Raw genomic sequence first — 11,283 nt, 5'->3', positions numbered from 1 at the left:
ATGACCTCTTTTTTTTTGACAAAAAATGGGCTCATTTTCATGATTATGGACCATTTTGGGACGGTTTGCAGAGTGCAAAAACTTTTTTTTAATTTGCCTCTTAAAAATCTTGGTGCGTTTTATACTCAGAAAAATATGAGGTAATAAGGAAACAACTGGGATATAAGCTTTGCAATATGATCATAGATGCAAATGCTAACAGGTAATGCCTATTTCTTGTTATCCTGCCTGTGCTTGGGCCATCCAAAATGGACTTATGTGCACTTACAACATGGACAAATACCCTCTTACTTGTCCCTAGCGCCAGATTTTGAAAATCCTATCTCCTTCTACGATGTTCTTTTATTAGTCCAGCCCAAACTTTATTTTTCCTGAAGCATCTATTTTGTAAATCTGTTTTAAACTAGTCCTGGTGGCTAAAAATGGACTTTCCTGCCCCTATCTCACTTCCCACTATTTGCAACTTCATCCTTCCTCAAGACTTTCAGAGAAAACGTAGTGTTCATTTCAAGTATGGTGTGTATGGGAGTGACTGAGAAATTTGTCAATATTCTCGCAAATTCTGAAACCTGTGCTTGAGTTCTGTGCCTGGGTGGCTGTGACATTTCCGTTCGTGATCATTGTAAAAGCCACGAGATTCTCACATTGAGAAAAATAAAAGTTGTATTTAAAGGCCATTAAGATTTCACAGCCACTTAATAACAAGGAAATGTTAATGGATGTTTTTGGTGATTAATAAGTAGGAATGTTAGCATTTTGTAGATTGTTTTAGATTCTTATTAAATGTTCATTTTGTTAACATATAATTAACTACGATAATAATAATGAAATGATAACCTTAATTAGTAAAAATAACTTGGATATAAATTGTAATTTGGGACTTAGGGAAAAGACCCATAAATTTTATTAATAAATTTTTGTTTAGAGCTTGCTATAAAGGTTTGATTTCTTTTGGGCCTGATGAGAGGAGAGGTGATATAAATAGTAAATAATTTTTAGTTAACTACAATAATAACAAGGAAATGTTAATGAATAATGTGTAATAATATATATGTGTGTGTTGTACTTGTAAAAGCAAATTGGATATAAGCTTTAAATTGTGAGTTGGGGGGAAGGGGGGGATACTTAGATATCTTATTAACTGATTTTGTTTCAAAATATGTTATAAAGGTGTAATGTTTTTGGAGGTTTATTGAAATTGCAAATGAATGCCAGTAGGTGGTTGTGTCTTTAAATACAAATGATTTTAGATAAAAGCACATTTAAATAATTGTAATTAAATGAGAATTGTGGTACAGTGATAGTAAAATACATTTAAAAATTTTTGATTTAAGATGTACAATTCAATTTGAATGAAGTATATGTAATGATTGTGGAAGAAACACACAAAAGGTATTTGTAACCAATCGACACGCTTTCTACAAGATGTAAGGAAAGATTATTCTTTTTTTGTATTTTTGTTTAAAACAATTAAACTAAAAAAAAAAAAGATTTCACAGCCACTTCAGTTCGTGTTTGGGTGGTCACTAGGACTATACCTCGGCAATTAGTCAATACTTGAAAAACCTGTTGTACAGTTTGTGACTGGGTTTTTCTCTAAGTGTAGGTGGTGTCACAATTCTGCCCACACTGAGGACTGAGTAAAACCATCATCAGAGTAACTTCCTCCAGCAATATTTACACAACCATCATCGCTTTATCAAACCATTTTCTTCATTGGCACAACCCAGCCTCATACCACATTTTAGTTCAGCCAAATTATTTATACACACACACACGCACACGACTGTGTGTGTATGTGTTTATGTTCCAGCATAACTCTGGAATGCCTCGAGCAATTTCAACCAAACTTGGTACACAGACGATTTGCACTCTGGAAACAAATGTTGTGGGGGTAACACACACCTAACACCCTTCGGAGTGTGTGTTCTATTAAGATACAGCCTGTTGTGCCTTAAAATGACTTCTAATGTACAGCGCAGTAGAGTTGTCATGGTAATGGATTCACAGTACTCCACAAGGGGGCTAGCTCTGGTAAGGGGGAAAATCCAACATTAGAAATTACGTTTGGTCTGGACATTTTCCCCCTATATATAAATATCCAGGCAACTTCGAGTTATCAGCTAGTCTTTAAATAAAACAGGTATGCATTTGCCCTAAAATACAAAAACTGTAGATATTGAGTAGCACAAATTGGGCATCAATACAATGGCTGGGTTCATCTATCCTTGAAAGGAACTGCTTTAACCATGGTTAGTTGAACAAACCACATGACTGTGGTAGTCCTTGAGCCCCCCAAATTTATGGTGAGACATTTGTTAAGGGAATTTTGTCCCATTTTACAACTTTTCTTGCCTCAGCAAGAACTAGCAATCATAAGAAGAATGAAAACTTGACTCTCTCTTACAAACTAAGATGGATGCAGCACTTCTGTTAGATAGGATTTACTCAACTAACTTCCTTATGAGCCATTTTTTAATCTTTGCACATAATATTGCAGTTACTCAATCTAGAGATAACTTCTAAAGGTTCGGGATACAGCAGTATAATTAGTCCCCAATTTACGACCAAACATGGGACTGGAATTTATGTAGTAAATCATGTGACCAGATACGATTTTACAACAATGCTGCAAAGGTCATAACTGTGAAACACAGTCATAAGTCGCTACATTCAGTGCTGTTGTAACTTTGAAAGGTCAGTAAATGAACTGTTGTAAGTCAAGGACTATCTGTATAGGTTCCCAGGTTAAAACATAATGTTTAGAAAACGTAATTTTTCTGTACCTGAAAACCTACCCACTAATGCATTCCACATCCTTTTTTTCTGCTTTCTCAAAATGTATTGTTTCTCCTAGCTAACTCCCCTTTCGGTTAATAGCCAAAGAGAACAGCTATTGCAATGAATTCACACAGATGGCAAGGAGAAGCCATGATGACATCATGGGTTTCATTACCCCACTGGGCCGGCACAAATTATGTTGTGACATCACTTGGTCCTTTTACTCATATCCAGATGCCCAAGAGTCATGTACGTAACTACAAAATGGCAGTGATTTGCACGTGCTCAAAGGTAAAATGTAAAGGTTCCCCTCGTACATAGGTACTAGTTGTTCCCAACTCTAGGGGGCGGTGCTCATCTCCGTTTCAAAGCCGAAGAGCCAGCGCTGTCCGAAGACGTCTCCGTGATCAAGTGGCCGGCATGAATAAACACTGAAGGCACACGGAACGCTGTTCCCTTCCCACCAAAGGTGGTCCCTATTTTTCTACTTGCATTTTTATGTGCTTTCGAACTGCTAGGTTGGCAGAAGCTGTGACAAGTCACGGGAGCTCACTCTTGTTACGCGGCGCTAGGGATTCGAACCGCCGAGCGGCCAACCTTTCTGATCGACAAGCTCAGCGTCTTAACCCCTGAGCCACCACGTCCCTACAACATGCTCAAAAACAGGGTGCAAATTTCCTACTTCCCAAATGCGCAAAATTAGAAATATGCTTTTTTTTTTGTTAAGGTCATGGCCATGTGCCACTAAATGAAAGTTTTCTGGACTGGGGAGGGTTGGATTCAGGCCAGGGCTTCAAAAATGTCTCCGCTGTGATCATCTCAAAAGGCTAAATCAGGATTTTATTTATAGAGGGGAATAGTTGTCATTCAGGGTCAAAAAAGGGTCGTAAGTCACTTTTCCAGTGCCGTTGCAACTTTGAACAGTCACTAAATGAGAAAACCATCCCTGAAGCCACTTTTGAATGAAGCCGAGGTGGCGCAGTGGTTAAATGCAGCACTGCAGGCTACTTCAGCTGACTGCAGTTCAGCAGTTCGGCTGTTCAAATCTCACTGGCTCAAGGTTGACTCAGCCTTCCATCCTTCCGAGGTGGGTGAAATGAGGACCCGGATGGTTGTTGGGGGCAATATGCTGACTCTGTAAACCGCTTAGAGAGGGCTGAAAGCCCTATGAAGCGGTATATAAGTCTAACTGCTATTGCTATTGCTATTTTGCTCTAGTGAGACTTTTTTGTTGTTGTTCAAAGCATCTCCAGGGACAGTTTTTGGCAAAACTGTGGCTTCTTTTAACCGTGGTTAGTGGCTTGTTTTAACCATGGCTGGTGGTTTGTTTTAACCAGGGTTACCAACTTGTTTTAACCAGGGTTAGTAGCTTGTTTCCGGGAACGGCGAAGCCCCCCCCCCCCGTGCCCGCGCCCGCTCCTTACCCGGTTTTGATGAATTCTGCGCTTCCACGCATGCGCAGGACGCATACAGCGCCTGCGCGATCCTCCAGGAGCAGCTGGAGCATTGCACAGACGCTAGTACGCATGCGTGTGCCGCGTGCGTACACGCACGCGCTGCACGCATGCGTGAGGACGCCGCACGCATGTGCGAGGACGCCGCACACGTGCGCGAGGATGCCGCACGCATGCGCGAGGACGCCGCCGGCCTCGTTCCAACCGAACCGGTTGGAACGGGGCGAGAAACCCACCCCTGACACATACATACATACATACATACATACATACATACATACATACATACATACAAGATTTTTTACAACCCCCAGTATGCCCAAATATGGGAGGAAGATCATTACTTCCATTCTCTGTCCTTCAGCTCCTCACAAGAGACCATCCAGGCAGAAACCCAATATTTTTACTGTTGCCTTTTAACCATAGCTGGTAGCTTGTTTTAACCATGGTTAGTGTCTTGTTTTAACCATGGTTAGTGTCTTGTTTTAATCAGGGTTACCAATTTGTTTTCACCATGGTTAGTAGCTTGTTTTAACCAGGGTTAGTAGCCGAGCAGAGGGATGAGGAGAGCACACCTCAAGCAGGGCGCGGAAGCCGCAGCTGGGCGTGGGCGGGCGTCGCCTCCTGCCTCGCCTCAGCCGGCCACAAGCGCTTGAACGACGGGCGTCCTTCACTCGCGGGAGGCCGAGCCGCTGGGTTGGGAGGGGGAAACCGCGCGCTCGCCCTTCTCCGGCGGCCGAGCAGAGAGAAAGAGCCGAGCCGGCACTAAACGGAGCGCTTTCTCTCTCTCTCTCCGCCTCCCAAGATGCCGCCGCCGCTGCTGCTGCTGTTGCTGCCGCTGTTGCACCTGTGTGGCTGGCCGGTGCGGGACGCGGCGGGGTCGTTGGCAACGGAGCCGGGCCGGCGGGAAGACGGGGCGGCGGCGCTGAGCTTCCAGCTGAGCCTCCAGCCGGCGCGGCAAGTCAGCCCGTTTTTCCTCTCCGTCACCCTCGACTCCAACCTCATCACCGACCCCAAGTACATCACCTTCCTCGGGTAGGTAAGACCGGCGCCCGCGGGGGGCGACACGCGGCCAGCTCTTCCCGGCTGACCCAGCAGCCTCGGGCGCTTGGGAAATCAGCACCTGACCCATGGCTCCCTGCGGCGTTGGAGCCCTAAGCGCCTGGTTTTTTTATTTTTATTTTTAATTGAATGCTGGGAAAAGCCCCAAGGAGTTTGTGCTTAAACCACTGGAGCCGGGAAAAAAACATAACCGAATAACAGATTAACAGAGTTGGAAGGGACCTTGGAGGTCATCTAGTCCAACCCCCTGCTCAGGCGGGAAACCCTACACCATTTCAGGCAAACGGCTGTCCAATCTCTTCTTAAAAACTTCCAGTGTTGAAGAACTCACAACTTCTGGAGGCAAGTTGTCCCACTGATTAATTGTCTTAACTGTCAGTTAGAACAAATTTCTCCTTAGTTCTAGGTTGCTTCTCTCCTTGATTAGTTTCCATCCATTGCTTCTTGTCCTGCCCGCAGGTGCTTTGGAGAACAGGTTGACCCCGCTTCTTTGTGGCAGCCTCTTAGTGTCCCAGTGGCTAAGACGCTGAGCTTGTTGATCAGAAAGTTCGGCGGTTCGAATCCGTAGCGCTGCGTAACGGAGAAAGCTCTTGTTACTTGTCCCAACTTCTGCCAACTTAGCAGTTCATAAAATGCAGGTAGAAAAATAGAAACCACCTTGGGTGGGAAGGTAACAGCGTTCCGTGCACCTTCGGCATTTAGTCATGCCGGCCACATGACCACGGAGATGTCTTCAGACAGCGCTGGCTCTTTGGCTTTGAAACGGAGATGAGCACCGCCCCCTAGAGTCAGGAACGACTAGCACATATGTGCAAGGGGAACCTTTACCTTTAGATATAGGAAGACTGCTATCATGTCACCCCCTACTCCCCTAGTTTTCATTAAATTAGACATACTCAGTTCCAGCAACTGCCCTTTATATGTTTTAGCCTGCAATCCCCTAATCATTTTTGTTCTGTGTTAAATAGGAGAGCCGGACTGGGGACAAGGGAAATTATGAACAAGGGTATTGCTGGGTGCAAGAGAGTTGGTTCTGCGACCTTAGGTGAACCTCATTGAGAGTAAAGCAGAGCCTGTTTAAATATTTTTCACTCCCTGGGCTACTTCAGCTGTACTCAGGCTAAGCTACCTTCCACTGGTGTGGTAAAACATAAGATGATATTAAATCCCTTGGGTGAAAGGGTAGCAACGACAGGTGAAAAATCCAAAACTTTAATGTCTCCTTTGCTTTTCATTGTTTCTTATCCTTTTGGCTCAAAAAAAAAAAAACCATGCCCGTAGTCCTATATAAACATTCTGGTTACATTGTAGCTTGAGGGAAGCATTGTCTGAGCTCCTGGGTGTTGCGCAGAGCCAGGAAACTGAGCTCATTCCATAAATCATGAATAAGTCGAGGTGAGCGTATCCGAAACATTTCCTGTTTGAAAATCTGGTAAAATACAGGTAGCCCTCAACTTAGGACTGCAATGTGAGCCCAAAATTCCTGCGGCTAAGTGAGATGGTTGCTAAATGAGTTCTGCCTCGTTTTACGACCTTTCCTGCCACCGTGGTTAAGTGAATCGCCGTTGCTAAGTTAATAAAACAGTTGTAAAGTGAATCTGACTTCCCCCGTTGATTTTGCTTGTCCGAAGACCACAAAAGGTGGATTGCATAATTTAGAGTATAATTTAAAAATAGCTAAACCTAGTTAAAATTAGTGACAATAGGTACAGTTAAATAAAAAATTGATAATGGTAGTAATGTATACAATGTGTAGTGTTATGATAAGCAATAATTGGATATGAATATTGAATGATGCCCGTGAAGGGAAGGCTAGAAATCCTTTTGGATTATATATAAAGGTTAATAATAATAATAACAACAACAACAACAATAACAACAACAATAAAAAAGAACTAAATTAGACACAGTTAAGTTTTGATTATTAGGGGGGAAATGTTATGATATAGGATATAGTCAAATAAAGGAAGGATAATGATAATATGTATGTATGTATGTATGTATGTATGTATGTATATAATATAAGGAAACGATGTAAATTGTAAACAGGGATTTGGAAAGGAGGATTAGAAAATTTTGTTATTAAATATTATGGATGTTTAGCTAGAAAAGGATAAAAGGATATAAGTGTTAATGGAGGATTTTATAAATAAGTAAATGAAATGCCAGTATGTGGTTATGTATTAAATTTTGCTATATTTTATGATGAAGGACGTTTAAACAATCATGGTCAAATAAAAGTGGAGGTATGATGATGGTAATATGTATAAACATCTGAGTTAAGATACTAGAGTTAATATGAATTATACTTGATGACGGTGGAAGAGATGCACAAAAGCCTTTTGTAACCAACTGATACGCTTTCTACAGTATGTAAAGAAGGAGGATTCGTATGTTTGTCTTGAAAATAAAAAATAAAAAAAAATTGGGAAAAAAAAGGTGGATCGCATGACCTGGGAAACTTCACTCATCATAAATACGATTTTCCATGCATCTGGATGTGACCACGGGGACGGTCATAAGTGTGAACAATGGTCATGAATCACTTTTCCCAGTGCCATTGTAACTGAATGATCCTTAAATGAATGGTTATCAGTGACCGACAACCTGTGCTCCTTAGTCAGGTGTCAATTTTGCTGCACTGGCGTAGGAGGGATGAGTTGACAACATCCTTTGTAATTATCTCCCTAGAACAATTGCGTCTTAATTATCTGCCTGGCTAAAGAACTTGCTTTGCCATTTCCTGCAGTTCCTTCCTGGTGTTTTGGCTGATGAGATAGAAGCTGGGGAATCCTGCTGTCCCGAATTCTGCCTATGGTTCATAACTCCTTGGCATCACTTTTAAATGAATCTAGCAAGAAATGCATTCAGTTCTTCTCAATAGACCTGCATATTCTGAGACCAGTTTCTCTCTGGGCACAGTTGCATGGCACAATTTTGGTTTGATTATACCACTAGCACAGTGATGGCAAAACTTTTCAGCATTGAGTGCCCAAACTGTGCATGTGCACTTGTGTGCGCGCCAGAGCGCTGGAAACCTGAAAACACGCCCATGCCTTTTTTTGGCCATTTTTGCCACTTTCTCGACCATTTGGGGGGCATTTTCAGGCAGTTTTCCCAGCCATTTCTGCCCAAAATACAGCCTGAAAAACAGCCCGGAAAATAGCCTGGTTTTTTTGCCATTTTTTCAGGCTGTTTTCGGAATATTTTTTGGCTGTTTTTGGCCGTTTTCAGGATGTTTTCCAATGCTCTGGCACCCGCGAAGACCAGCTGGCCAGTGCAACAGAAACCAGAAAAGCAGTGGGAAATGGTGCATGTGCCCACAGAGAAGGCTCTGCGTGCCACATCTGGCATGCGTGCCATAGGTTCGCCGTTACAGCACTAGCACTTAGACGTATATACCGCTTCAGAGTGCTTTTACAGCCCTCTCTAAGCGGTTGACAGAGTCAGCCTCTTGCTCCCAACAATCTGGGTCCTCATTTTACCCACCTCGGAAGGATGGAAGGATGACTCAATCTTGAGCCTGGTGAGAGTCGAACCGCCAAATTACAGGCAGCTGACAGCAGAAGTAGCCAGCAGTACAGCACTCTAACCACTGCGCCACCTCAGCGCAATTATCTTTCCTCTACAGCAGGGATGTCAAACTCAAGGCTCGGGAGCCAGATCCGGCCCACGGGATGCTTAGATCTGGCCAGCAAGGTTGCCCTGGAAATGGCAAAGAACTGGCCCATGGTACCTCTGCCAGCAAAAACCTGGCCTTCCCGACCTCTGTTTTGCTGGCAGAGGGTTGCAGGAGGCTGTCCCAGCCGAAAACAGAGCTCGGGAGCCTGTTTTCTCTGGCAGAGCTCAGTCCGCCCCAGGCACCAGTGATGTTGAGCTGGCCATATCCATCTCGGCCCCCCGAGGTCAAACACAACCCCATTGCGGCCCTCAATGAAATCGAGTTTGACACCCCTGCTCTACAGTGCGATCCTTGCAGACCAGAAAGAGTGTATTTCAGACAAAAAGTGCTGGAATATCTATTTTTGTTAAATTGCATTTCAGCTTTTCCTTTGCAAGAGAACTGCAACGTCCCCATTAAGGTTTTGCAGAAGCCTTGTGAGAACAGGAAAAAAAAAACTGGGTGGGAATCAAATCAATAAACCACCTTATAACCCTGATTTTATTTCTTGACGTCCCAGGGCTAGCCTCGTCTTTGTTCTCGAGCAATGCTCTGTGCAAATCTATCCTGTGGTTTCTATTCTTCAAAACAACCTGCAACATTAAAAAAAAATTGAGTTAAGAATATAAGGTATCATTAGGCCAAAGCCTCAGAGTTACACTAACATCTGCAATTACTGTAAGAAAAGCTTCTCTGGACTGGAGCATTCTGTTTATTTACTTATCTCTATTGGCATCTGAAGTGGTCAAGCCCATTAGAATCTGAATGCAGAACTTGATCTGGTTTAGGTGATAAAGTTACCCAATTGTTCTCCTACACATAATAGGGAGGAAAAGGATACTTCTTTCATTTGTTTACTTGGACCAGGGGTGTCAAACTTGAGGCCCATGGGCCTGATCCGGCCCGCAGGGTACTTAGATCTGGCTCGCAGGACCGCCCTGGAAATAGCAAAGGACCGACTCGTGATGCTTCTGCTAGCAAAAACGGGGCTCAGGGGGGCTGCGCATGCCCCCCCATGCCTCATTTTGGCCAGTAGGGTGCTGCAGGAGGCTTCCATGTGCAGAATTGCCAGACAAAGGGAACAGCTAAAGAACTAGGGTCGACTGGGGAGTAAGGCCACAGGTGGACAGTGAATGGCCCCTCCCATAGGGAATAAAAGAGGAGCGAAAGGGGAGTGGAGTTTGCAGGAGACACTTAGTTCATTCCTGCATTCTTTTCAAGTATTGCGGCATCTGAACGATATCTGCCTAGCCACTCTCCAAGTCTGATCAAGGTTCGGTAATTGTGAACCATCTTGAAAGACTGTGGGAGAGGAAAGACTTTGCTGGAGAGGAATTCACTGTAAATTGAATAAGAGGGGTTTATCGGGATGAGGACTCAACTTCGTGCCGCTGGGGAAGCCTAAGTCAGAACACTAGCTTCCTATATAAAGGCCTATCTTCTGGTGGCCTTTCAAACGGAAAGGCGACATAAGAGTTGACGGCCATGGAGAGAAGGACATGTGATGGGACTATAAAGAAGGAGCAGTTTCCCAGGAAGGAAGGAGCACATGCCAAGGAGTAGATGAGCCAAAAGCCTGGAGTTGGATAAGAGGCAGAAGAAGAGGATTAGGATAGCCACTCCCTAGAATCTTTCAGGATATATCCGTTAGGCTAAGAGCTTTAAAAGTTTACTTTGGCAAGATTCTGTCTGTTGTGAGTAAGCAGATAAGGAACTAAATACTAACTCAATTGTTCTTTGGTCTTTTTGGTCTTAGCCTGACATGCCTATTAATCACAGTAGCTGTTATTTGGACAATAGGTTGAACCAAGTCAATGAAATTTCTTTCAGATATACAGGCAGTCCTAGGCTTTACAGAACCCAACATTTCGGTTGCTAAGTGAGTGTTGCTTCATTTTATGAGCTTTCTTGCCACATTTGTTAAGCAAATCACTGGAAAGCCTCTGGAGCCTGGGGAGGGCAAAAAACAGACCTATGGGACCTACTAGAAGTCAGAAAACGGGCCTTTTCCAGCCTCCAGAGGGCCTCCGAGGGGGTGGGGGAGGCCGTTTTCGCCCTCCCCAGGCTCCAAGCTGCACACGTGTGTGGCAGTGGGGTGGGTGGGTCATGCACACATGCACAGGGGGCATGGCGTGGGTGGGCATTAAACTAGGGGGGTGGGCGTGCAGGTGTGCATGATAGCATGCGCACATGTGCTTTTGGTACCCAAGGCGAAAAAGGTTCACCATCACTGGCCTAGGAAATAATAGATTTCCACCTGTCTATATCTCCTTTGCCTAATATATGAAGATGCAGGAATGCAATATATATATATGAATTAGGGAA

The 11,283-nt window shown here is 43.9% G+C and overlaps 1 protein-coding gene across 1 annotated transcript in view; it reads left to right on the top strand.

The window, feature by feature from the left end:
- Positions 1 to 4,927: 4,927 nt before the first annotated feature.
- The window catches only part of HPSE (heparanase), a 42,670-nt gene continuing 36,314 nt past the window's right edge, over positions 4,928 to 11,283 (top strand). Inside the window, exon 1 of the mRNA XM_032223986.1 lies at positions 4,928 to 5,270. Coding sequence (XP_032079877.1) covers positions 5,041 to 5,270 — 230 coding nt within the window. The 5' untranslated portion in view covers positions 4,928 to 5,040. The remainder of the gene's footprint in view (positions 5,271 to 11,283) is intronic.

This window comes from Thamnophis elegans, chromosome 9 (assembly GCF_009769535.1).
Source record: "Thamnophis elegans isolate rThaEle1 chromosome 9, rThaEle1.pri, whole genome shotgun sequence".
NCBI lineage: Eukaryota > Metazoa > Chordata > Lepidosauria > Squamata > Colubridae > Thamnophis > Thamnophis elegans.
This window is presented reverse-complemented; position numbering and strand designations above follow the sequence as displayed.